Source organism: Odontesthes bonariensis, chromosome 17, assembly GCF_027942865.1.
Source record: "Odontesthes bonariensis isolate fOdoBon6 chromosome 17, fOdoBon6.hap1, whole genome shotgun sequence".
Lineage (NCBI taxonomy): Eukaryota > Metazoa > Chordata > Actinopteri > Atheriniformes > Atherinopsidae > Odontesthes > Odontesthes bonariensis.
This window is the reverse complement of record NC_134522.1, coordinates 14483542-14509224: the sequence shown is the minus strand read 5'-3', so window position 1 is coordinate 14509224 and position 25683 is coordinate 14483542. Positions and strand designations below refer to the sequence as shown.

At 40.0% G+C, this 25683-nt stretch overlaps 4 protein-coding genes across 4 annotated transcripts; 2 read left to right on the top strand and 2 right to left on the bottom strand.

The window, feature by feature from the left end:
- Positions 1 to 464: 464 nt before the first annotated feature.
- Positions 465 to 7938, bottom strand: hspa4l (heat shock protein 4 like). Its single transcript, XM_075447921.1, has 19 exons — positions 7520 to 7938; positions 6501 to 6558; positions 6217 to 6357; positions 5919 to 6041; positions 5729 to 5828; positions 5518 to 5651; positions 5190 to 5434; positions 5023 to 5099; positions 4796 to 4947; positions 4563 to 4669; positions 4281 to 4414; positions 3681 to 3877; positions 3285 to 3359; positions 2787 to 2930; positions 1697 to 1822; positions 1500 to 1607; positions 1266 to 1385; positions 1021 to 1182; positions 465 to 927 (listed from the first exon to the last, which is right to left on the bottom strand). The coding sequence occupies exons 1-19, from the start codon at positions 7624 to 7626 to the stop codon at positions 739 to 741; spliced, it is 2499 nt and encodes an 832-aa protein (XP_075304036.1). The 5' UTR covers positions 7627 to 7938; the 3' UTR covers positions 465 to 738.
- Positions 7939 to 10359: 2421 nt separating this feature from the next.
- On the top strand, positions 10360 to 14377 carry chmp3 (charged multivesicular body protein 3). The gene is made up of 6 exons (XM_075488022.1): positions 10360 to 10521; positions 11012 to 11072; positions 11731 to 11910; positions 12045 to 12166; positions 13228 to 13342; positions 13452 to 14377. The coding sequence occupies exons 1-6, from the start codon at positions 10477 to 10479 to the stop codon at positions 13589 to 13591; spliced, it is 663 nt and encodes a 220-aa protein (XP_075344137.1). The 5' UTR covers positions 10360 to 10476; the 3' UTR covers positions 13592 to 14377.
- Positions 14378 to 14478: 101 nt separating this feature from the next.
- On the top strand, positions 14479 to 23463 carry reep1 (receptor accessory protein 1). The gene is made up of 8 exons (XM_075488020.1): positions 14479 to 15632; positions 17414 to 17486; positions 17594 to 17670; positions 17774 to 17894; positions 18315 to 18428; positions 18675 to 18834; positions 20264 to 20532; positions 21397 to 23463. Exons 1-8 carry the CDS (start codon positions 15361 to 15363, stop codon positions 21466 to 21468), a joined length of 1158 nt encoding a protein of 385 aa, XP_075344135.1. The 5' UTR covers positions 14479 to 15360; the 3' UTR covers positions 21469 to 23463.
- A 62-nt stretch (positions 23464 to 23525) lies between these two features.
- On the bottom strand, positions 23526 to 25599 carry mrpl35 (mitochondrial ribosomal protein L35). The gene is made up of 4 exons (XM_075488023.1): positions 25533 to 25599; positions 25169 to 25334; positions 23890 to 24034; positions 23526 to 23799 (listed from the first exon to the last, which is right to left on the bottom strand). The coding sequence occupies exons 1-4, from the start codon at positions 25561 to 25563 to the stop codon at positions 23611 to 23613; spliced, it is 531 nt and encodes a 176-aa protein (XP_075344138.1). The 5' UTR covers positions 25564 to 25599; the 3' UTR covers positions 23526 to 23610.
- Positions 25600 to 25683: the final 84 nt, after the last annotated feature.

The window sequence follows — 25683 nt, the reverse complement described above, 5'->3', positions numbered from 1 at the left end:
CTTCTACAAATCAAATAATTTCAGACTAGAGAATTGTTGTCTTACAGACAAATATATTTATTTTTTCCATCTGAACATCCCATAATTTGAATATGGAAAAAATGCGAGAAAACAAAAAAAGGAAATAGCCAACCCATCATTTACTAAAGAAAGTTGGGGTGTCAAGCATTTCCATCATTACACGAGTGACATATTGTTTATGTACATATCTATGCTGGCTGCTTTAATTTACTAAAATAATATTTACAGTTTCTAAACATAGATATCTCTTAAAACAGGTTAAATACAAATATATATATATATATATAATTTAGATTATTGCATATGAACAATAGTTCTGCAATAGCAATTGTTTTAACAATCATTATCTAACTTATGGGCCACAGCAATTACTGAAGATACTGAGCGCTTAAGAGAATGGAAAGCAAACACAAAGCGTACCTTTGTGGTACGGAGAAAACAGCTTAAAGTCAGAATCAGAATTTAATCAATTGCAGCATTCTTTTATTTCTTAAGTATCTCAAAGCTCTGAGAGAGTAACACACAGCACTGTCACACATGAGGATGAAAGGTTGAAAACAAAAACCTCCAAAAGTTAAGTCCACTGGGAAAGGACACAAAACTAATTCACTAAAGTGGCTGGTGAGGATTGAGAGATGGTCCCAGGAATTTATGTTTCTACTGTCTAAATAGTGCGTGATGGCAAACGCAGTGATGATCGAGGAGTTTGCTTCAGCCTCAGTCCACCTCCATCTCTTTTGTGCCAGGCTTTGTTTGCTGACTTCCCTTCACGTCTCCCCTCCCTTCAGCTCCTTGCTTAGGTGTTGGGCCGTTATGAGCTCCACTGTCTTGATCGTTCACTTCAGGGGCCTCCTCTACTGTGGGCTTCGGCCTGTTGATCACCGGATTACAAACATCCTCCAGCTCCTGGTATGCAGATAAATTGGCGTAGTAAAATAAGCACGTTTAATCCTCACAACTGCAAGACGAGAATTAAATGTTAAAAAGTTATTCACGTACCTGGATTTTGCCAATGATGTCTGCTACTTTAACAACGGGATCTTGGGTTATTGCAAGTTTGCTCTGCGCATTCATCTTGTTGTTCATCCAGCCCATGCTTTCATTCAGACACTTCTCCACAATGCTCATTTCCTCTGCACTTAAATGCATGAAACGCTCATCCTAACAAAGAGTTTGGGTCAAAGAAAATCCTCAATTTTTCTTTTTAAAAAATGTAGATATGTCAAAGGTTCAAGAGAGTTTACCTTTTGCCTGTAAGAATCTACAAACTTCATGTAGAGCTGCAGTTTCTTCCCCAGCTCTTCGAAAGCTCTCGGCCTGTCCTCATTTTCCCTGTGCCGCTCCTGAATGGGCAGTCCCAACCTCTGAAAAACAGGATTTATCGTGATGAGGATTGACCCGTCATATTTGTGGATCCCTTTGTAGTTTGTAAATGTGCCAAGTCAAAAATACAAATGTTCTTTTAACCTAAGACAAACCTTGAGACCATCTAGTTTCTCCTCATAGACCTCTTTTGGTTGGTCCTCTCCCTCCTCATAGAGCCAGTTTTCTGTATCCTCCAGCATCAGCGTCAGCCGATTACTATCCTGTTATCAATGACCCAACATAATAAGACTCCTTGCTTTGTTTATTCTCAGCTAAAATTGTTTTTATTACATCAGTGTGACTGACTTACCTCCTCTGTGATGTACTTTTGATAAATCCCACAGAGTTTTTCCCGCAGATCATAAACGTACTCCTCCACAGCATTTTTAGCATCATTCAGCTCTTTCACCAGTTTGTCCTGGCTAATCATCTGACGCTGTGTGAGGAAGAAACAGTCAAAATGATAAGCATGACGTTATATCTAACCAACAAACTGTAGCGTCAAAAAGCCTCAGAGCCGGAGAACTTGACCCCACTTCTGAATACAGCCAGCAAAAGGCTTCTTTTCTTCCACAGTATAGTTTAAAGAGACGTTTGTGAATATAAATCTGTATTTTAGTGCTTGACAAAAGTCAGCTATTGATGAACAGGCCTGTCATATTAAACACTCAACAGTGAAATGTCAGTTTTTTTTAGATAACTGTGATCATGGTTGAATAATCATCATATTTGTTTTCATTTACTTGCATGAAAACAGATCAATGCATTTGACAGAAATCTAATATTTCCACATTGCATTAGATACAGCTGATTAACTAATTGCTGGAGTGGATGCTCTTTCAATGACATCCGCTGTAGACATATGCGCCATGTAAAATTTTGTTTAGAAAGCTTTATAAAGGTTAGGCAAATTATTTGGCTTATAGCTTTTTCAGAAGACTAAATTGGAGATGTTAGCAATTTTTAATCTAAAAAAAGCCTCTGCAGCTTGTGAAGAAAATTTTGCTTTGAGTTGTGGCTTCATGACACAGAGATAAACTGTAATTTCCCCAAAGAATCACTACATTTAAACAGGTACTATTAATCTAAGATTGAAACAAGAGACTGTTGTTCCTTTCAGACTGTGCCACTTATTAGCACTTTGTCTGGACCATCCATCCATTCTCTCTACACACTTTATCTTGCTAAGGGTTGTGGGGGGCTACGACCTGTTCCTGGACAGGTTGCCAGACCATCGCAGGGCCAACGCAGGGAGACAAAACAACCTGGTATGGTCACACTCACACCAATCACAGCCAATTTAGAATCACTTTTCGGTTGCCTTTTCGGTTTTAACCACACGGTGTCATTTAAGGCTTGAGCGTGACTCAGCTTTTTCGACGGCCAGCAGCAGCCCTCACCTCATACTCCACAAAGTTAGTGAGGACGTCACTGTCGAGCTGTCGGATGTTGTTGGCCAAGATGGGAAGATCGACACTCTTCACCTTGACTTTGGGCTTACTTCCTCCTGCTGCCGGGTCCTGCTTTTCGCCAGCTGCCCCCTCCTGGAATTGAAAAGAAGAACACACAAATCAGGCTTTTCAGCAGCACAGAGATCTTCAAACAGGCAGCACATTATAAAACTAATATTTATCTATTTTTTCACTAATTCATATGTCTCCGTTCTTCTGTGATACATGTCAAGAGCACTGAAATTCATTCATCACCTTATAGTCTGCCTATTTTTAACAGGTTTGTGTATGTTGTCTACAAATCTGCAAGTTATTGTGGATCATATGTTTTGGACAGACTGGTGTCTGCATTAGTTTCAATACTATCTGGTACATGCAGAAAATCAAAGGCCAAGGTGAATGGCTTTTTTTTGTTTCAGTGTTGCCCTAAAATGAAGCCATACTAACCTTACTGCTGGAACTGTTGTCCTCATTCTGTTGGTCCCCCTGGCTTTGGCCTTCCTGGTCCACCTGCATATTGGTCTAAGACACAACACAATTATTTATTTGTACAAGCTTCTTTACAAGCTATTAAATCTTATCAATATAATATACATATTGCTGCTTTACATGCAACTTAAAATCCGAGAATTACGAAGATGTGCATTCTGAAAATCATGAGATGCAGAGATGTGGAAGAAATTTGATATGTTCTGTATCTATTTCACAGTCTCTGGAACCAACAACAGCTAACATCTGCTTCGAGTTTTCATTATCCAGCAGTTGTTGGGTTATTTTACTCGGACTGTCCCAATAACACTGAGTTTACAAAAGCAAGTTCAACTGTGGCAAAGCTCATCGTACCGGCTCCTCTGCTCTGCCTTCATTCTGCACCATCGGCTCTGACTCAATTTGCATGTCCTCTCCTTCTCCTTTCTGCTTCTCTATCAGTGACGCGCTGGAGACACTGAAGATGCCGTGAACGTTGACACGCACTTTGACTTTGACTTTGGAACTGTCTCCGTCTGGCTGGGGAACCACGCTCTGCACTGAAAAGCAGCCTGGCAACATATGAAAAGAACATGAGCATGTTTGTTATGGTGCCTCTACAACAGGAGCTCATCGTGTTCCTCTGACAGACCTGTGAAAAATGAAAAAAACTGACTGCCAACCTGAGAGTAAACATCAACCCACCACACACACGCATACATCTGATGATGCTGTCTGGCTGAGTCATTAACTCCCATCTGTGGGAGCCTTATTCCTAATTACATTCAGGTTGTAGATTCTTACAGGGACTCAGCCACAAAGGAGAAAGCTACACAGAAATCTTGAAACAATGCTGCTTGCTGTAGACTTGTTTAGATGGCTAAATGAGTCATATATAAGCTCCCATGTTAAACAGCTAAAGATCAGCCTCTCTATGTAAAAGTTACCACCAAAGAGCAGAATTGGCACGGTTACCTATCCTGTGATCGGAGTAGGGGAGCTCCTGAGGGCTACTGTAGAAGGCTTCAAGATCGAAGGGTTCCTTCTTGTGGAAGGTGATCACTTTGGAAAAAGGAGCAGCGTGATTCTTACTGAATACCTCACACTCTCTGGAACAAAAATGCAGCAAAAGAAAAAGCAGAGTCAGGGAGAAGAAAGCCAGCACAGTCAGCACATACTGGACCGACTACAGAGTAAAATTGTGTTCTGTATTGTTGGGTATTGGCTGCCTGGTATAGCTAATAAAGAAGCCTTTACCCCAATCCATCCTCTGTTGGTGACTTCCAGCGGAGGGTAATGGGAAATGGAACCACGTCAGTGATGGAAAATTCTCGAACCTTAAATGCTGGAGATAGAATTGCGCACTACATCCAAACACACCACACAAATAAACATACATTTACCACATTGTCTGTGTTATGAACACATTTTTAGAAACAGAGAAACAAAAACAATACATTCCGCTATTGTTGTGAGAAAAATGATCCTACCTGAAGCGCACAGCCTCTTGCTACAGCTTCGTCTGCATTGAGCGTGGTGCTGACGTCTTTGCAGAAAAACTTGGTGATCCTCTCCTTAATGGCCGGGATTCTTGTGGCTCCTCCGACTATCTCCACTGCATAGATGTCATCCCGACTCAACTCTGCCACAAAACACACACATTGGTGAGTGTGTTCTTCTTTTATTCGATATTACCAGTAGAATCCAAGGCACGTACTTGATTGTTCAAGCGCTACTTTCAGAGGCATCTCCACCCTCATCAGATATTGAGCGCACATGTCTTCAAAGTGTGTCCTGCGGATTTCAAATAAGGAGGATTATTCAGTGCTAAGGTTTCCACATAAGACATGCATTTTCTGGGGGAAAAGCAAATAAAAATTGTACCTGTTCATTCTGCCGGAAACATCAATGTCATTCATGAAGCACTCTATGTTCAGAGGCAGGTCGGAGGAGTTGGCACTCATGAGCTTCTTCAGCTTTTCGCACTCCTGGTGCAGCCGCAGCAAAGCCCTGGGATTGTCCCTCACATTGAGCTTGTACTTGGTCTTAAACTCCTCACAGAAGTAATCTACCAGCGCCTCGTCAAAATTACGCCCTCCGAGGTACGAGTCAAATGCTGTGGCAAGGACCTGACAGAGCACAGGGATGATTGAGCTTGGCTTTTAAAAACACGGGTTTAGACGAGGTTTGAGAAAGATGGTGGAAGGCTCACCTTGAGTTTGCCTTTGTTGAACGCAGTGACAGACACCTGGAATGATGAATGCCCCATATCCACAAATACCACATTTCTTGGCTTCTCTTCTGGAGTAGGAAGGTCTTGTTTGTAGATCCCATAAGCCAAAGCGACTGTTAACAAGAAAGGCTTTTATTTGCACGTCTTTCAGAGCAAATATTTCATCCCATCTGTCATTTAAAACACTGACCTGCAGTGGTGTCATTTATGAGCCGTAAACAGTTCAGCCCTGCAATCTGACTCGCATCAAACACTGAACGTCTCTCCCCATCTGTGAAAAAACCTGGGACCTGTAAAACCACAGACCAGAAATCAATGTGTTTCCTCCAACCACTTGTTGAACTGTGCCGGCAGCTTTCTGTAATCTTTTCATCACTCACAGAGATGACGCAGTCCACCACCGGCTTCTTCAGGGCGCTTTCTGATGTCTCCTTCAGCTTGCTGAGCAGCATCCCAGTGATCTGCTCAACTGTGAACACTTTGTCCTCCTCCAAATAACGCAGCTGTAAACACAACGCAATAGGTACGTCCAAGACACATTTAACGGTGACATGATGTGATACGTGCATCAAACCAACTTATGGCGGTCAGCTTCACGGCCTCATCAAAGCAACAGAAGTGTGCAGAGACAGGAGAGAAAACAGAGGGGAGCGTGCTTGAAGTTGGGAAGTGCTTTACCTTGATTCCAGTGTTTCCATTCGGCAGCTGATGCAAGTTGTACGACAGTTTGGGCTTTTCCGCTTGAACAAAAGGATCGTCGAATGCTCTGCCGTGGAACTTTTTGAAGCCATGCACCGTATTTTTGAAGTTTGTTATCATCTGTGAGAAAATTAAGGGCACTTTTGTAAAGCTATCCCTTCTCTGAATGATTTTAGAAACGCAGACTGTAAAGCTGAATAACTATCATTAGTGGAATAAGGACAATGAGGATATATAAGACACATTTCTTTGCATGATCTTACCTGACTCTTGGCTGCATTTCCAATCATGCGATTTTTGGGGGCCAGAGAAACACAAGCCCTAATTGTGGACAAATATATTAGTACATCAGGTAGGCTGCAAGACTAGTGAATGTGTTAACAGGCGTGGCAGACTGAGCTAAACTGAGAGTTTGCTGAAATTGAAGAAATGTCATGAGGGAGTCTGAGGAAGAACCACAAACTAGGGCAGTGAGTCGAATCAGATCACCTTTAAAATGAAACTCCTCCTTTCTACGAGTAAAAGATCAAATAAAAATATCACATGCATTCAACTCTTCGACAGCAAAGCATTGTTTGCTGGGAAAGATGAAGGCTTCTAGTTCCACAAAGTGCATGGATCCATTTCACACAGGCTGGCAGTGACAAGGCACTCCCTGGTTTCACCTTGCCACTAAAATATCTCCTTGCTTCGTTCTCCCGTGCAGCAACACATCATTTTTTGCAAGATGCTGCAGCAAATACAGTCTAACTAAAACAATTAATCTTTTATTTATTTTTTTAAATCAAACAGCGTCACCATTATGATGGGATTTTAATTCAATTTATTTTTCGGGGAGGCTGGGCTCTTGAAGATGTAAGGATGTAGCTGCCTAGCGGGCCACATTAGACGCAATGTCGGTCATGCAAAAGCCTAATAATCTTCCATTACAGCAGATTTTATGCTAAACTTATATAAAATATATAGCCTAACCTAACTGCATGACCTTTCTGAGTTGCTTAACTCAGGCAAGTTTGTCGCACACTGCGCAGCTCCGTGGTGGTTATCAGGAGACACTTCTGTAAGAGGAATGTCATTTCAGAAACACCGACACAAGCAAATTCACCAGCGGCTGTGACTGAAAATAAACCATCAAAAACAGGCCCCAGCACCACCACCATCACCCCTACTGACTGTGTACCACACCGCTCAGCCAGTGCGCCTCCGGTAGCAGATATTGCGTAACAAACTCACAACCGGACCGCGCTACACGGTGATGATGTCTGTCAGTGTTAATACTTACGGTGTGCATCTGTCACTGTAATCATTGGCAACGGTTTCAATGCCCCCGCTCCTGGCCACAGCGATGTAACAATTTTGGAAACCCACATCAATCCCTACCACTGACATTATGAGCGCTCTTAAAATGCACCTATTCCAAGTTATCCTCCGCAACGACCGCACTTACACCTAAAAGGAAAAAAAAATCTACAATGGCGGTCTATTCTAAAATAAAATGTTATAAAGCGGGTCTTCTACTATGCAAATACAGCTATGCTAGCGGAGGGTGTACTAACTGAATTACTAGCTGTTATGTAAGTCAAGCTGTTTATAGCAAACTCTTTCAGTGTAATCCCAGGCACGGTGATGTCCAGAGCGGATTCTCCTGCTCCTCAGCGGCCCTAACATCACCCGGCTGCTCTCGCTGACGGGATGCTGCTAAAGCCCGCCCCCAGACGTTTCTGATTGGCTGCTTGTCAACCATGGTCCGTACGTGATTGGTGCTGCAACTAATCGACAACAGAAACATCTAGAACCCCATGAAAAGAGGGACGTTGGACTACGTCACTATCAAGAGAAGCAGTGACGATACGCACACGTTTGCCCTGAAAGCAACCTTCCAGGTACAATTTTTACGCTCAAATCTCACGTGACTAAAGGTGTAATAGCTGTTAATTTATCTACAAATACCTAAATATCTGAACCTTGCCAAGTATGGAGTCACATTACAAAACACTAAGCCACGAAGAAAAAATAAATGGTTATAAAGAGAAAAAATACAGTTAAAGATACATAAGAAAATTAAAAATGTGAAAGTATGAAATTAAATAAATAAGTATCAATAGAAGTGGCGATATTCAAGTAAATGAAATCAAAATGTAATTATAATTTTCATATCTATTCATTCATTTTTCTGCATTTTTTAGAATGTATTTATTTGCCTTAAACAAATTACTTTATTTTTATTATTTAAGTTTCTATTGTACAATATTTTACTTATCTATCAATAGACCTTTGCTATTCCTCTCCAATAGCTTTGCTATCTCTCTATTTTTCTGTTGTTCTCCTTATGTGTTTCCTATTTTCTCATTTTTTCTGCTATCGCCCAATCAAACATTAAGTGGTGATGTCAGCTTCTTGTTTTATAGGCTACTAATCTGTTGCTTCAACCCCTGAGTCACAGGGGTTTATTATTATTCTCCAAGTAGACCAAAATGTCCTAATGTTGCACGGTAAAACCTGCACAGCAAGCAACAGACTTTGGGTGAGCTTAGCTCTCAAGCCCTGGACACATAGATCCTGTCTTTTGTTCTGGACGTGCAAATGTACTTTGTGACTGTGGCAGGATTATGCTGCTTTACATTTCCCAATTTTTTAAAAAATCTAGTGAAAGTAAGTGCTGTCTGAAAGCTTTTGCAGCAGGAAGTAATCCATTAGGTCAGCTACTCATGATCTTGCCTCCAAGTGCATGTTTCGGAATATGATGAACTGTGCATCTGTACAGTAGCGACTGTGTAAGATTGTAAATGTGAATATCGATATGTACATACATTTAAATTTAAAATGTAAGATATTGTAAGTATCCTGGGCTGGGATAATGACAAGTAAAGCATTATTCTTCATGGAATATTTGTAAAACATGAATTTCCATAATAATTATTTAAATGCATAAGGAATTAATTTTCTCACCTTTGGTGTTTCCTTTGATTTTTGGCTATTTCTATTCTACTTACTGGTTTGTTTAAAACAGGTTGTGTACATTGACAGAAACTGTAGCAACACCTTATAAATGTGAAGCTTTAAAATAACCTAATCTTGGAAGTTCTCAGCTATGATTCATTTTGTTTATGGACCGGAACAAGATGGGCTGCTCGTTTAATCCATCAAGATTGATTGAATCCAGGCCAGAATCCAGGCCAGATGCTGGTTCATATTATCTGCAAAGCTGGGTTATATGTACCATAGAGAGCAGTCAAATCTTGAAGTCTCAACGTGTGGTCCACGGAAATATGGCAGCCTTCAGCAGCATAAAATATCACCCACACCCATGGCATAAAATGCATGCAATACTCTCTATTCAAGTCCCAAACAATCGTTATTATTTTTGGACATTTTAGTCATGGCATGAATGACCTATTCTGTACAAACAGTAACTAAAAGTAATGTGTGCATGGTTAAAGATAACCCATCAAATATGACAAAAACTCAGTTCTGGAGAAAGATAAAGTGATCTGCCTTATCAGTAAATGGGTGAAATCTGTGCACAAATGATTAGATACTAAAAGATCATTAATCCTACACACATAAGCTTGACCTATTTCAACAAATCAAATATGTATTCAATCACCAGTCTTTCCAAATGTTGTGAAAGCTATAAGGTGGCTCAACTGTGTAATACTATTACACATTAATGGCTGAAGAGACTCAATCTTAATATATATATAAATCCATTCATCCATTTCTCTAGACCTACTTAATCCCATTTAGGGTCGCGAGGGGTGGGGGCGCTGGAGCCTATCCCAACTGTCATAGGGCAAGAGGCAGGGTACACCCTGGACACGTGTACCCTGTATATAAAATTGTTATCTTTATTAAATGTATTAACTTTCTGGTTTTTCAAGTAACTGCCTCTACAACTCAATGGTGTATACTCAATATTAGGAATATAATTTGGACTATCTTTAAACTTGGTGGAATTTATGTTTTTTACTGTATATGTACAAAATTTGCAATATTATCTTTAAATAGCCGGCCATTAATACGTAACCTGCTAGGTAGTGTGTCTCGTTCCATTTCGATTTCACTTCAACATTGCTGGGTTTCTTGCCTCCATGAGAACCGTAAGGACTGAAGGTTTCTTATTCTTTGTACTCAGCCTAAAGGGCCCGAACAAGAACAGGAAGTGCTAGTTGAACAAGCTCGGTTAGCCAGCTAGTTTCAGTCAGTTATAATAGCCTGACTTTTAACAAAGTAGTTAACATGGGGCTGTTTGGCAGAACACCGGAGAAACCCCCAAAAGATTTGGTGAGTGCCAAATGCTGAAAACCAGGACCTGAAAATCAGTTTTTTTAGATTGTTAGAGCAAAACGACAGTGTCTTTAGCTAAGCTAGCTAACGTTAGCTGTCAGTTAAACCACCGTAGGCTTGGCCGTTCTATCTGTTGATACGTCTGCGATCTAAATACCTGACATGACTCTCGTTGAAAATAGGTCGTTAGTCTATGTTACGTTAACCTGCATTATTGCCACTGTTTTTTGTATTACATGTTTGTTTATACTCCGTAGGGCAACATGAGTCAGTTAGCATACGTGCTAACTTAGTTTTCTGTCAGTTCTATCGGTGTAAACAAACCAGGACTGTCTTCATTTCAGCGCACTTCGTGATCTGTAACAGTTAAACTGCTTGACATCGTTTAAATCCAGTAATACACGTTTGATTAAATGAGTATTACAGACACATTCTAATTGTTTTTAAATATTTATCTTGTTTTTAATAACTCAATGTATCATTACAGATTAATGAATGGTCTCAGAAAATTAGGAAGGAAATGAGAGTGATTGACAGACAAATTCGAGGTAAGATTCAGTCAGCATTTGACACTCTCGCAGAACACACAAGTTAAATTTTCACCCAAATTAGTAATTTACTCTCCAATAGTTTCCAAGTATCCCACCAACATATGAAAGAGAATTACATATTTACTTATACAAAATAGCAAGACATTTCTATTATAGTTATGTTGTTAGTGTTTTTGACTAGAAGCTGTATAGTTTAAGGTGATTGATGTGTGTGGTGTAATTGTGTAATTTTAAAGTTAATTATTTGCATTGATGCCTTAAAGTTTGAGTCCACAGACACTTTTCTGTATCTCTGAATAAATATGACCAAATCCATCATCAGATTTTCACACAAGCCCTAGACTTTGTTAAAGAGAGCCAAATTAAAGAAATTAGATACAGAAAGAAAGACTCGTTATTTATTTATTCACATAAATGATTCTAAACTACATATCCATGATTGGCCAAAGTATGTGAAACATTTGCAGTTAATTTCAAGGCTAGATTAAAGTCAGATGTTTTAAGTCAAAGAGTTGACAATCAGCTATGACTGTGTGCATCCTTTTTTATTTCAAAATTAAATTTGAAGAAGTGTTGCATTGCATTAAAGGTAATTCCATAATTAGATGAATATGTGTATGTGCTGTATATGTAATCACTTGCCCTTTTATTTCAGATATTCAAAGAGAAGAAGAAAAAGTTAAAAGGTCCATCAAAGATGCTGCTAAGAAAGGCCAGAAAGATGTGTGCGTGATCCTTGCAAAGGAGATGATTCAGTCAAAGCGGGCTGTCACAAAACTTTACGCTTCCAAAGCCCAGATGAACTCTGTGCTTCTCAGCATGAAGAATCAGCTTGGTGAGTGTGGGAGTGCAAGCTTGGTTTTCAGAGATGGGGGAAATATCAACAATCTGCTCTTCAACAATCAATTTTATTCTTTGCTCTTCTCTGTCAGTGAGGAAATATTTTTTTCTTTTCTTTCTGTTTTCTAGCTGTGTTGCGTGTAGCTGGGGCCCTGCAGAAGAGCACAGAGGTTATGAAAGCCATGCAGAGTCTGATAAAAATCCCAGAGATCCAGGCCACCATGAGGGAGCTATCTAAGGAGATGATGAAGGTTAGCAGCATCCAATATAAATTAATCTAATAGAGTATGAGAAGTTACATCACAAGAGTGCAATGTTGTGTGGAACACTCTTCTGTTTGGATAAAACATTTGTCAAAACGGTCAAACTTGGTGCAGATGAGGTATGGTGATGGGAACACAGAGAGGATATTGACCTTACTTAGAGATATTGAAGTGCGCTGCCAAGGAACAGGAGAAAAACACCTTCCATACACTGGACTGGATTGCTGACCCTGATGCATTACCTCCACTCATATTTGTGCACTTTGCATTTAGCATTTTTGGACTCGGTTGATTTTACCGGAGTTTATTATTTCCAAATCCAAGGAAGCTCACAAATAGTTTTGCAGTGACTGTGATTCACTATTTATTAAGCCAGTGTTGTGCCAGAATCTGACCCCCCTCTAAATCTGACTGATTCTTTTGGACCCATTTTGGATTGATTTCAATGAAGTGAACTCCAATTGGCTTGAATTGGACTATATTATTGAAGTGCCTTGAGATGACATTTGTTGTAATTTGGCGCTATATACATAAAACTGAATTGAATCGAATTAAATTAAACCAATTACAGCGCTTTCAAATCTATTCACCTTTGTTTTCATCATGGATTCTTTGTCAGTGGGACTTATAACTCACTCTGATTTTTACAAAGATATGCTTATTATATATTATGTTGTAACTTGTTAAAAACATGGGTTTCTCTCTCTGCCAGTGTATATATTTATTTATCAGTTTGTTTCTTCTAGTTGAAAGAGACTGAGACTTGATCTTAAAGACAAGTTTTACAGTATGCATATAAAAAAACATGCAGGGCCCCTGCATACAGAAGACAGTGTTGGTGCAAGTCGGATCCTTGAAATGTGGTGTATAAATAACCCAATTTACCAAAATCCAATGTGCTATGATGTCAGCTTCACATTCTCCATTCACTGCCAATCTATTGCAAAAACTAGAAATTTGCGACTGACTCTGACTATCATTTACCATATGTTTCTCTTACAGAAAAAGTTGGTAAACCTTTGTGTGATCTAAACTCATTCATCTTTCAGGCTGGTATCATAGAGGAAATGCTGGAGGACACATTTGAGAGCATGGAAGATGGAGAGGAAATGGAGGAGGCAGCAGAGGAGGAAGTTGACAAGATCCTCTTTGAAATCACAGCAGGTGAAGCCACTTATATGTATCGCTTGTATGGTTTAAGAATTAAAGCCTGAACCGTAGATTGCTCTTAAGTGAATTACACTAAAACCTCTTGATCTGCTTGCTCTGTTAGGTGCCCTTGGCAAAGCCCCGAACAAAGTCACAGATGCCCTGCCAGATTTGCAGCCCACTGCAGCAGCTGCAGCCTCGGACGATGAGTCAGAGGAAGACATTGAAGCGATGCAGTCAAGACTGGCAGCTCTGAGGAGCTAAGGTGAAGTGCCCTGACGGTCTGATGGCACGAAGACAGAGACTATTCTGATGCAAGGTTTTACAGTCCCGAGCATCCTATTTACTTCATACTATAATTTCACATAATCATTTGGGGTTAACATTGTGCGATAAGTTTTGTTTTTTTTTCTTTAATACAGCATAAAAAAAGTGGGTTTTGCTTCATGCCTTTTATTGTAAGGGGACAACTCGGAGTATGTCTTTATCATCCAAAGTCAAACAGAAGGTTTAGAAAGATGTATATAATGTAAGTATGAAAAGCCTGCTGTGCCTACAGTGCTTCATTCTTCTTCTCTTCTCCAAAGTTAAGGACTGGTTGTGGGGTTACTTGGGTATTTATGATCCAAATGAGTGACTCGTTGATTAATCGCATCCCACAGAAGATCGATAGTAAGCAGAAGTTTTTATCTCTTTGTAAGCAACAGCTGTTCAGTTTACCAGTAAGTATCAACACGAGAGGTGATGGCCGCATTTTGCTTTTGTTCGTTAATTTCTGTACAGTCAAATTGTATCTGTTCTGTATGTGGTCACATGTGTAATGTACACTAATTAGAAAAAATGCACACATACTAATTTTAGCCACGTTTTTGCATTAACATTCAGCTTGTTTAATGTTTGCCTCACGGTTAAGTTCCCCTCTCCAAAGGAAGATGCAGAGGACATGCAAACGTTGGTTAGTGCAGAATCTATGTATTGTTGAAGTGTTGTGTGTATGGTTTTTCTATTTGAATGGAGAGGAAAAGAATAAACATTTCGGAGGGAAAGTCACAGTGACAAATAAGCTGTATTTATTAGGCCTGTTTCTGCTTGCAGTGTTGACCACATTGAAAAATATGCCCTTCATCATAACAACAAACAAAATGTTAGGTCTGTTCTTATCGGGACAAAGCCTTTGGGAAATGTGAATCTGCCAGCTAGAAACAGCTCACTCAGCAGGCTCAGCAGTGTACTACAGCGACATTATAGTTGCTGTTGACTCAAAACACTCGCATGATAGATAAAAGAGCTTGCTTTTTTTTTTTTTTTTAAATAATATAAACAGGATAATGGTAAAGATATACAAATGTGTTCATTTTGTTGCTGATCTGGAACTGTAACATGAAAATCAAACATCTGGGCTTTTTCTTTAATTTAATATGATGAACATAATGTTCATCATGTCACACTTTATTATGAGTGTCTTAAATCGTTTGAGGAAACACAGTGCACCTTGGCTCCAACTTGTTTTAAACATGCAGTTGGCTTTAAAATGAACAAAAGGATTAGGTTTCCACCAGCCACAGTCCTCCCTCAGCAGTTTTTGTCGTACTGTAACCAAACCGCGCTCCTTTTTTTTTTTTTTTTCTGGCTTCACTTTGTAGGCCAAAGGCTGGACAAAGCCAAGGTACTGCAGCTTTAATAATGCAGCTATTCTCACATTAGTAACCAGAGGACAAGCATTACTAGGCCATGGCAAAACCTCACCCCTGAGCCGTTTGATCCAGCTTTCTCTACATCCTTTTTGGTCAGTAATATGCATTCTGCTCAAGAGTGGGTAAACTACTTTTCTTCCCCCCACTTTTAAGAGGTTGTTCAGTCTTGTGAGCATAGTCAGAATATTCTATTCATATTAAAAGAATGTGAGATGTATGATAACAGCACCTAAAAATGATCCTGGTTTCTCTGGTTTTGCTTATTGCGTTTGACTTAAAGGGTGGACTCGCAACTGGGCAACTTACCATGAAAGCTTAAAACCCCAGTTTTAAGATGTTATGTTATTAGGCTGCAAGCGTTCAGCACATCTAAACCCAATTTTAGCCATGGGGACTCATCTGTTGTGTCTGTGCAATGCAACACTGCCATCTATGGATAAGAGCTACAGCCCGCCTCACTGTTTATTCTGCATCACGTTGCCGCTTCTGTGCGTCCAGACGCCGCCGCCTGTGGACGCTCCTGTCATCTGGAGGAAACTCCTCCCCGCAGACAGCGCGTTCTGTCGCCTTTCCAGCGCAATGGTCTCCTGGATCATCTCTAGACTTGTGGTGTAAGTTATTTCTATTCTATTCCACTTTCTGCGCCGCAGATTTAGTTAGTAATAAGATGCGCCTCCAGGTTTTTGCAGGTTATATATCAGAGACGCTCATTAACGGTGAGAAAGGGGCGCACAAGCCCCAGTAAATTGAGGAAAAAACAGTCCATTTAATCCGAATCAGACGGCTGTGTGAACGGAGATCAGGTGACGGTTTATTAATTTTTGACTAAACGGCCTGTTTTCTGAAGGACTGTACTTTGCCATTTCAGCAGGAATACAGAGTCGGGCCTATATGGGCTACTGTGTTTCTGAACGGGCTGGCGGCGCTCAGCAGTCTGGCACAGTGTGGATCAAATGGATTTTTTATTTTTTTTTATAACAGACAAAAGAAATGACGTGGTTGGCCGAATAATCTATTATCACCCTCAAAAAGGACTAAATGAGTCATTTCCAGAGGCGAGAAGCCCAAATGTCACCGAGTGGCGAGGCGCACGAACAACAGAGCAATATTCAGTGTTGATGTCCCATATTGGGGTGGAAAAAAAACACAAAAGGGATGGGTCGGCCTTCTCAGGTTACAATGCAAGAGTTATTCGTGTTTAAAGAGTGTGCATTTCAGCCCGATGTCTTAGCCATTAAAAATCGCCCCTCATTTTACAATATATTATCTACCTGCGCAAATCAGCGAAATGACACACTGTGTGAAGTGCACCAACAACAGGCACGAACCTTAAAATAGTTAGGCAATTAAATTTAGACTACAAGATCTTGTTACATGCTGGACTGCTTCACGTCTCTGTCCCGCACACGCTGCGCATGTAGGTCATTCTGGAGCCGAGCTCCAACAGTAATGTTAGGCTGCCCGTGCAGAGCTGATATTTGGAGTGTCCTTGTGTTCCTAAAGTCTGTTAGTTAACTGGCCAGGCCGGAGAGCTGCAACGTGATGTGGGTCAGTAATCTGATCAGGTCGCTCTTACAGCTGTTGCATGGTTATATCGCTGCAACAGGGTCCAATATGACCGAGCGCCAAGCATGCAACACAGGTGTCCGTCTGAAATCTAAAGAAAACACATGTAGGCTAATTTTACCTCGAGGGACTTGGTCAGCGGGGCAGCCTGTAGCTAAATCACACAAGGCAATATCTCACGCTCTGCTGAAGTTGGTTTAGTTGTTTATAAGCTGCTGGGCATTTATTTTCTGATGTCATGCTTATTGCAGCAAGACGATGCTAAAGCACTTTCTGTGTGCGTTACGACAGCATGACTCTGCGGTAAAGGTGTGCGCGAGCTGAACTGACCTTCCTCCGGTCCAGATCTGTCACCTACTGAAAATATTTTGATCATTATGGAACAAAGAGGCAAACAGCTTAAGTCCCATGTCGAACAATAATGGGGAAAATGATTTAACTTAAAAAAAAAAAAAAAAAAAAAAAAAAAGCTGGAAATAGTGTTGTTGAAAGTCGAGATGAAGCAGATCGCCGCGTGCTTTCACCTGGTTTGTCCACGTTTCAACCAGACAGCGAGGACATTTAGCAGTTTCCGCATCTAACGTGTTGCCCTTGGACTAAAGTAGATCAAGTATAAGGTTGAATTATTTCCAAGTTATTGCCTTCCCCCTTTTTTCTCCATAACACATGGTACCCAGCTAATTTGGAAAAATGGGTTTTGACCAAGTCATCTTAACCCATGTTGTACAAAGATATTGCAAAGGTTATTTCCTGGCTTAATAGTTGATCCCTTCACGTTTTTACTGTACTTGAACTGGAGTTGATGGGCATATTTTCTGTCTTTTAGACTTGTTTTTGGGACACTTTATCCCGCATACTCCTCTTATAAAGCTGTGAAGTCAAAAGATGTGAAAGAATATGTGAGTACATTATTTCTATCTCTTTTTTTTTTTTAATAATATGAGACCGTGATTATTTGTAAATATGCAAGGTGTGTAACTCCATTCACCTCTCTGTGACAATGCAGGTGAAATGGATGATGTACTGGATAATATTTGCCCTCTTCACTGCTGTGGAGGTATTCACAGATCTGTTTCTTTGCTGGTAAGTAATAGGTATATAGGTTACATCCTGTGTTTTATCATATACTCTGTTTTATAGTCGCGTTTTGTTTAAGTTTTGCTGACTTGCTGTCCCTTCATTGCAGGCTTCCTTTCTACTATGAACTCAAGATAGCCTTTGTGGTGTGGCTGCTGTCCCCTTACACAAAGGGTTCCAGTGTGCTATACAGGAAATTTGTTCATCCCACGCTTTCCTCAAAAGAAAAGGTGGGATCTCTTTCTTTGTTGCATCTTTCTTTGTTTGTTCTGATGAACTCTGAGGACAGGTTTAGAGTGGATGAACATATTCAGTCTTCGCTATGACTTAGTCTGGGTGGTTTTGTGACTAATAGAGTTTGAGCTCTGCAACGGTCAATAGGACAGAAGTGCCTTTGTGCCAATTTTCTGTCACACTTTGGCTTTTATAAATGTGTTTGCTGAGCGGGTGAGAGGAAATGTCACGGTGATGTTCCATTTCTCTTTTCCCCTCTTTTCCTCTGTGTGTAAGTCAGGAAACAGACAGGCGAGTTTTCTCAAGATCAAAAGTGGTAGAAAGTAAATGAGAGACAGCAGTTTATTCAGTGTAAAACAAAGTAGCACAATGACAACGGGAGGAGATGATCATGTGATTTCTTTTTTTATTATCAGGACATTGATGACTACATCTGCCAAGCGAAGGACAAAAGCTATGACACACTGGTGCATTTTGGGAGAAAAGGGCTGAATGTTGCAGCCACAGCTGCTGTCATGGCTGCAACAAAGGTAATGCAGACTCCGAACATTTGTTTTGTACTGACCCGCGGGTACAGTGGGAAGTCAATGTCGGTTAGATATAAAGCCTTTTGTTTTGTGGCCATTGGCATAATGAAAAGTGCCTGCTAAATGAAGCTTTGGACATTTACTTTTAAAGTGGAAGATCTAATATTGTAATTGGTTAATGCACATAAATATGATGCTGCGCTCCGTCTCACCCTGACACTAATAGAAAACCTGATGTTTCTTGTTTAGAGCCAAGGAGTTCTGTCAGACAGACTAAGGAGCTTCAGCATGCAGGATCTGTCGTCCTACCAGTCCGACCCGGTTAACACCGGCCCCGGAGCTACGCAGCCTGCGTCAGCTCAGCATCGGGCCAGACCCATGACGCGCAGCAAGTCAGAGAGCTACAAGGGTGAGGAGACATCTCTGGCTCACTGCCTCCTGACAACCCAGCACTGAAACTGACCAAAGCATTAGCTAGCAAATAGTAACATCATGAATAAATAAATAAATAATCTTTTCAAAACAGAAGTTATTGATAAAAATTTGCCACCCCAGTGGGTCTTCTCTGAGCGCATCAGCTTTCACGCATGGCCTGTTTGGTTTAAGGCAGATTATCGTGTCGATATCTGTCTTCCTGTATGAACTTGTCTCAGCCCACAGATGTTGTTTAGTACCCCTGTTTTCCTGAGCGACCCCCTGACCTCAGTCCTGCCTTCCTGTTTGGAACAGGTCGGGTCTCGCAGGGCCGTCAGACTAACCATCCTGTGACAAAACTTACATGTAGCTGGGGGGGATTCTCTCCTCCTTTAACATCATGTGGACACAGTTCTTGTTTGTTTCAATGGTGTGTCACATTTTCCAGATGATGGTTAAAATTAGAAATAACATTTAGACTCTGCTGTTTACAGACAGAAATATCTGTAGATATAAGGAACACTAACCCTTCTCATTCAACGGAGACTTTTTATAAGAACTCTTCTCTCACTATTTGCTGAATACAACTCAAATATAACTCACTGTAATGGATTTCTCACTAACTTCAGGAATAAGTCTGGCTCCATCTTTTTCTTTTTTGTCAACAAATCCCATTAAAAGACCAAAACCAGTGCTTTCTCTCTTCCCCAGCTTGTCTGTTTCCTGCTAAGACTTTAAATCTTCATACATTTTTCACAGATGTTTAGTTTGAATTGTCTAAATGCCTCCGTAATTTAACTTAAAGCTCTCAACTGCAGCTTAGTGGAACCTTAGCACGAGCGTATCGTGTTGGGGACTATTTTCAACTGTGGATTAACACATATTGTATTGCAGCACAACAGCTCAAGTGCTGGTTAAAAAAAGAAACGTTTTGCTCATCCTTAGGAGGAATCAGATCAGGCTCTGACTGCAGAGACTATTCTTCTTATTAGTTCTAAAGCATTGATGGTTTTGTTCGTTCAATTGTTAGATTTGTTGATGATAGAAAAAAAAGTCACCTTAATACCAAACCACGAAAATTCTTGTAATGTTTCTAACATGTTTTGACTTTGATCTCTTACCACATAATATGACAAGGCAAATAACCCGAGTGGATGTTCTGTAACTCTGCATGAGCTCAAAAGAAGACCAGAAGAGACTGAATAAGAACAGACTCGTTATGCCTGTGATTCCACTTAATTATTTAGTCTCTTTTTTTCCACAATCTGCAGAATAACAACATATTATGTTTGGAAATTTTTATGGTCTCCAGATGACCAAAATAATCAATTGCAGCTTTACAGCAATTACACCATCCAGTAGGCCGCAGTCGGCCACATTTATCTGCTCTTCATCCCTCCTCTAAACCTTTTTCCACGGCACAGATTGTGACATGACTGAGTTTGAGGTGTTGAGGCTGGAAAAAATGGACTCCACAGAGTTCCTGTCCCGTACTGTGTCCACCTCTGAGTCCGAGTCCACACCCTTCACACCTTCTGTGACGCCCCAGTCCACCCCACCTTCCACACCCACTCCACCTGATACTCCTGCAGCCTCGGAGCAGCCTGAGGAGGTGGGGAAGGAGGTGGGGAAGGAGGTGCGGGCGGCGTCGAGCTCTCCAAAGCTCAAGCTGAGTAAGAGGAAAGCTCCTGAGGTATACTGCCTTGTAAAAGTAGTTGCTCAGCAGCTGCCTGATTCTAACTGCCCCTCGAGAGTGATGATTAACACACTGATTTACTCATTTCTACAGCTGTGTGCCTCAATGAATCATCATGGTATGCAAATGTTGAGTTTGACTGCTCAGAGGATTTCTGCAATGATAAACTAACTCGAGTACAAATGAATGTGCGATTGCAACGACTCACTCCCTGGAATGGATTATTAAGTTTTAATAGACCTATAATAGACATCTGAACATCACTTAGTTCCACAGTGACAAAGCCCATGTGAAGATGAGCGCTGGCGATATCCTTTATTTCTGAGTTGATGGAAAAGAAGAATTATCTATCTGGAAAAAGAATAATGAAAGATAGATACTATCTTTATTTTTATTTCTTCATGAAGTGTTGTATAGAATTATTCATATAAAAAGTAAACACAATGTACAACAATATGACATGTGTTTTTTTTAATTGTGTTTACTCTTTATATATTATTTTGATATTATATATCAAAGTGTTATAGATGACATCAATCAGCCACACTGTTTGCTGAATGACAAATTTGTTATTTTTTTAAATGTTATATATCATATTTCGATCTTTTTAAAAAAAAAAAAAAAAAAAAAGTGATCTGAAAGATTTATGTCCTTAATATGAACAAATGGGCCCTGCACTGAGAGTTGAGCTTATTTTTTTTACAGAGTTATCACATTGTTAGTCAACAGTTAATGCTTGGCTTTGATAGAGAAACACACAATAATGCCAGCTATATCCTCTAAAATGCCTGAAGATCTTTGAAGCTATTATTGTAGCTGACTTAACTCCATCTCCTTATTTGCTTTTATCTTCCCTTCCAGCCTCCTCTTAGAGTCTTAAGGCCTCTCTCGAGATCCAGGAGTGCTCTTTCTTCCAACAATGAAGCCATGTGAAACTGTCCTCAAGACTCCTCCAGCTGCCTTTGCTGCAACTAGTAAAAATACTGAATGGCCAAAAGCTACATGACTGAAGCAGCCTTGCTTTGGAATATGGTATTACCAAAGTGACCTATGATGACCCCTCTATATACAGGATATAGCTAGTGGCTCATGGTTTAAGAAAAATAGATAGAACAAATGAATGAATGAATGAATGAATGGGCTCCACGCAGGCAGACACTGGATTTGTTGGTTATTGAATATGTGATTATGTACAGTTTGTGTGTACTTCATCTTCATGATTTTTATTGTTTTTATATATCAGGTCTGGGCAGGCAGTTGCATGTGTGTCTTTCCTGTCATTAGTCCGCTGTTGATTCAACAGAATGTTACTCCCATTGAAAACCACAGCTGGAACTGAGATGAACACATAAGAAAATGTGATACAAGCCAAGGATTAAAAAAAAAATAAGAGGCACGGCTGTCTTCACCTCCCTTTCAATCTGTTGTGGAGACACATCAGTGTGCAGTTTTTCTTTGAAATGAACCCAAAACATTTAACGATAAAGCAGCCTGTATTTGTAATGATGTAAAGTTGGACAGCAATGACGGATATTAATCTTATTTACCTCTATCCTTGAGCCTTAAAGACGGAGGTATCGGAGAAGTAAATGTCTCCACACGTGGTCTAAGCATTTCCAACACAATGCTCTGTAAACGTTCCTTTTGCACTATGTTTAAGAAACATGACTGCCCTGAGTGCTCTCTTATGGCCAAAATCAGTCAAGTTTGTGTCTCGACATGATAAATACTTACTAGTACTGCGTGTGTTTCCTCTGTTGAAAGACATTATTTCTTATATGCGAACATCCGTTTCATAGATAAAAGAAAGAGGTTTTCTGGGTGGAGCAGACCGGTTTTGACAATCTACTGTTCGTTTTTTGTTTTATAACTTATTTCACAAATTCTATGGCAATTTAAAGCCAATTATGAACAAGTCACTTTGAGCTGTAGCAGAATTACAATATTACATGAATAGGTATTTACTATAAACATGGTTCTTCTTCCATGTTTAAATCACTGTGTGATGTTCTGCTCTTAACTGCGCGATGCTAAACCCAATGTCCTTATTTTACCTTCACCTGCTTCTGCTATTTTTAAGGATTTAACGAGTGGCTATATTGGTTTAAAGTGTGTGGTGATGCATTGTATGTTTTCATCCTGTACTTAATTCACTGAGCCTGAACCTGGTTTTACTCAAACCAGCACTGTGTTGGTGGGTAGACTCGCGCAGTAGATCTACATAATTGCAGCTGTGTCCTTCACTGCGGTTTGAAACGAAAGCTTCTCAGGTACAACTGTTCTGTTTACACGTCGTTCACTCAGATGTTGTAGATGCACCTATGATGCACATGAAATGCCCTTTTAATGGATGGATATGGGGGGGGTAAAACTAATCATGTGTTAGTGGTATCAGTGTTAGTGTTGGAGATGATTTCCTTTGATTAAAATGAATGCAAAGTTCAACTGAGACAAGAAAAATTAAAAAAAAAAAAAAAACGCTTAATATTTGTATACCTGTGCATAGACAGAGAAACTCACAGCTGCATGATGCTGTTCATTCAAGATAATTTGATGCTGTATGTGATTATTTTCTTTTTGTGTGTGTGAATCTTTTGGCTTCCTCTGTCTCGCTGGCTACTATTCCCTCATTTTTGGTTTTCATCTAGAAAGAACACTAAATGTAAGACTTACTTGGCTGTAACATGTACAAACATGTCACTTAGAGACTTTATTCATGAGAAGACACCTTTTATCTTATTAACTTATAATATTTTTTTTTTCTGGCAGGCCAGAACATCAAATTACTTCAGTTTAGACTTGATAATGGGTCAAACAAAGAGCAAAGGTGTGATGACATCATGGTTCATGTCTGTCAAATTATGGCTCTGCTAGTTGACTTCTTGTTGATGAAATCAATTTAGAATCATTAAATATTATCAAAAATTCTTTTTAAATGTTTTTTTTTCTCTTTCTTCTTAGATGTATTAAAAGAACAATTAAAAGCAAAAGATGTTTTAATAAAGGGTTTTATTCCATACATCTACAACATTATTACATCATGTCCAAGAACAACCTATTGCAAGAATCTGCAATTTACAGTTTGAGATTGACCCGGTCGTGGTACTTCTGATATGGATCATTGACGTACCAGTTTCTCCTTTTCCAATATGCGCCTGTCATTTTATCTAAGAGCTGGGACTGCGTTTTGTTACAGAACACAATCTCCCTCAGGCGCTTTCGTCTGGCAGGCATCTTCTTCCACAGTTTCTTCTTGTATCCAGCCTGTCCGCATGAAAAAAAACAACAAAACAATGAGTCACGACGGGCAACGCTCTCCAGAAATTCTGGAAGTTAATTGTTAAACTCAAGCACCTTGCGTCTAATCCACAGACCACAGTGCAGCCTCATGAACCTGTGGGTCACTGCTCTCACAGTCTTCCTCTTTCCCTTTTTTAGACTAACATACGTCAGACTTCTGCTTGGCTGCTGAGTCAGGCTGGGAACAAGTGGCACCACCCTGCAACAACACAGAGAGCACAAAGGTTATCTCATTTTAAAACATCACCAGATGACATTTAAACCATAAAAACACCATTGAACCCACCACAAATTTGGATTTCTAATTGTTTACTTCCGACAATGTTCACAGCATTAATAAACAACTAAATTAAGAAAATGTTAGTGGGCGTTTTACAGAGACTGTAAAACACCCACTAACATTTACATCACCTCAGGGATTCAAAGTGTTTCAATAGTTTAAATTGCTTATATTCTTCTTGGGACTAACAAAGTGCAATTCATTTTGGTTACTGTGATGTCACTGGGTGACCTAAATCTCCTAGGAAAAAAAACAAGAATAAACATGAAGTAAACAAAACCTCAGCATTAAAGAAATGTAGAACTGTAGTAACTTTTTCACTTAAAGGAGGGTAAGGTCGAACAATATACTGATGCACTTGTTTTACAGAGGACACTGTAAAAACAAGTGGATCATGTTGACCAAAGTTCAATGTATTTTACTGACCGTAAACCTCAACCTGACTTTGCCAATATCAAGCTGAGGGTTAGGAAGTAACTGACTGAGACAGTTATGAGCAAGGGACGCTAAAAACAAAACTAATAATGAACAAGAATCAGCTGATGTTACATTTGAGGGAAAACATAATATTGGAGGCTATTGCAAAGGATTAATTGCTCACATTTTTATTATGAGTTTGAAATATGGCCACGAAAACACAACACAGTACACGTGTGGATGTTGAAGCTGGTATAACTTAAATTAACATATCCTAAATAATACATCTCACAATATATCAAAGTAAGTTACTCCTCTCTGGGTCCCTGGAAGCAAAATTTGTGATGCAAGATATTTAAAAAAAAAAATAAAAATGTACATATTCCTGTCTTTATTATAGGACAAATGGGTGAAAATGTAATCAGAGTAACGTTTGAAAGTGGTCTGACCCATCCATCATTAAAACAGGGGCACATGAGAGGGTTCATGTTTAGCAAATAAATTAAACTTGCACTTTATAGATATAATTACTATAAGCGCATTTATTTCCTAGAACATAATGTAGGTGATCTGACTCGTCTCCCATCAGGTGTATTGAAAAAAAACAACATTTGTTTGGATGTTTGTGGTCATTACCGCTGCAGGATGTTAAACCGGGCTGTGTGACACACTGCAGCCCGAAGAGGGGTGCAGACAGCGGCTGTGGCGGAACAGAGGGGAGCCCGGGGCTGGATGAGGCTGGACAGCTTGCAGGTCTGAGGTGTCCTGGCACATACGGATGCAGAAAGTGGCCTCAACAGCCCTGTGAGAGACACAAGGACAACACGAACACACATTAAGCGGAGCAAAGACGTCACATAGCTCAGCACTGCTCGCTTTAGCTTCTATCCTGACAACCCGTTCAGTGCAGTAACATCTGCTTACGGTGATATCCAAAGAAACACGAATTTCAATTCTTAGTAACACTCCAATATAAGAAAGTAAAATGTTAGTAACAAACCAGAAAGTCTTCTTGCTAGGACGGCCGCCATGTTTTCTCCCGTGTCAGTACGGCGTCCTGCTTGCGCCAAACTTTTTCCTTTGCGTTAAACACTTACGTCACAGTTCACCGTTTATTACTGCCACCTAGCAACTTTATGTTGTAGGACATG

Excerpts from the sequence above, each read along its gene's own strand:
- chmp3 (XM_075488022.1), top strand. The coding sequence starts at position 10,477 with ATGGGGCTGTTTGGCAGAACACCGGAGAAACCCCCAAAAGATTTG. Across the intron at positions 10,522-11,011 it reads AGAAACCCCCAAAAGATTTG|ATTAATGAATGGTCTCAGAA; the intron begins GTGAGTGCCAAA and ends GTATCATTACAG. Across the intron at positions 11,073-11,730 it reads GATTGACAGACAAATTCGAG|ATATTCAAAGAGAAGAAGAA; the intron begins GTAAGATTCAGT and ends CTTTTATTTCAG.
- mrpl35 (XM_075488023.1), bottom strand. The coding sequence starts at position 25,563 with ATGGCGGCCGTCCTAGCAAGAAGACTTTCTG. Across the intron at positions 24,035-25,168 it reads CGGTTTAACATCCTGCAGCG|GGTGGTGCCACTTGTTCCCA; the intron begins GTAATGACCACA and ends GTGTTGTTGCAG. Across the intron at positions 23,800-23,889 it reads GTCTGTGGATTAGACGCAAG|GCTGGATACAAGAAGAAACT; the intron begins GTGCTTGAGTTT and ends TCATGCGGACAG.
- hspa4l (XM_075447921.1), bottom strand. The coding sequence starts at position 7,626 with ATGTCAGTGGTAGGGATTGATGTGGGTTTCCAAAATTGTTACATCGCT. Across the intron at positions 5,100-5,189 it reads GTTTCCGGCAGAATGAACAG|GACACACTTTGAAGACATGT; the intron begins GTACAATTTTTA and ends TGAAATCCGCAG. Across the intron at positions 1,183-1,265 it reads TAGATTCTTACAGGCAAAAG|GATGAGCGTTTCATGCATTT; the intron begins GTAAACTCTCTT and ends ACTCTTTGTTAG.
- reep1 (XM_075488020.1), top strand. The coding sequence starts at position 15,361 with ATGTTATTAGGCTGCAAGCGTTCAGCACATCTAAACCCAATTTTAGCC. Across the intron at positions 17,671-17,773 it reads ACAGATCTGTTTCTTTGCTG|GCTTCCTTTCTACTATGAAC; the intron begins GTAAGTAATAGG and ends CCTTCATTGCAG. Across the intron at positions 18,835-20,263 it reads CAAGTCAGAGAGCTACAAGG|ATTGTGACATGACTGAGTTT; the intron begins GTGAGGAGACAT and ends TCCACGGCACAG.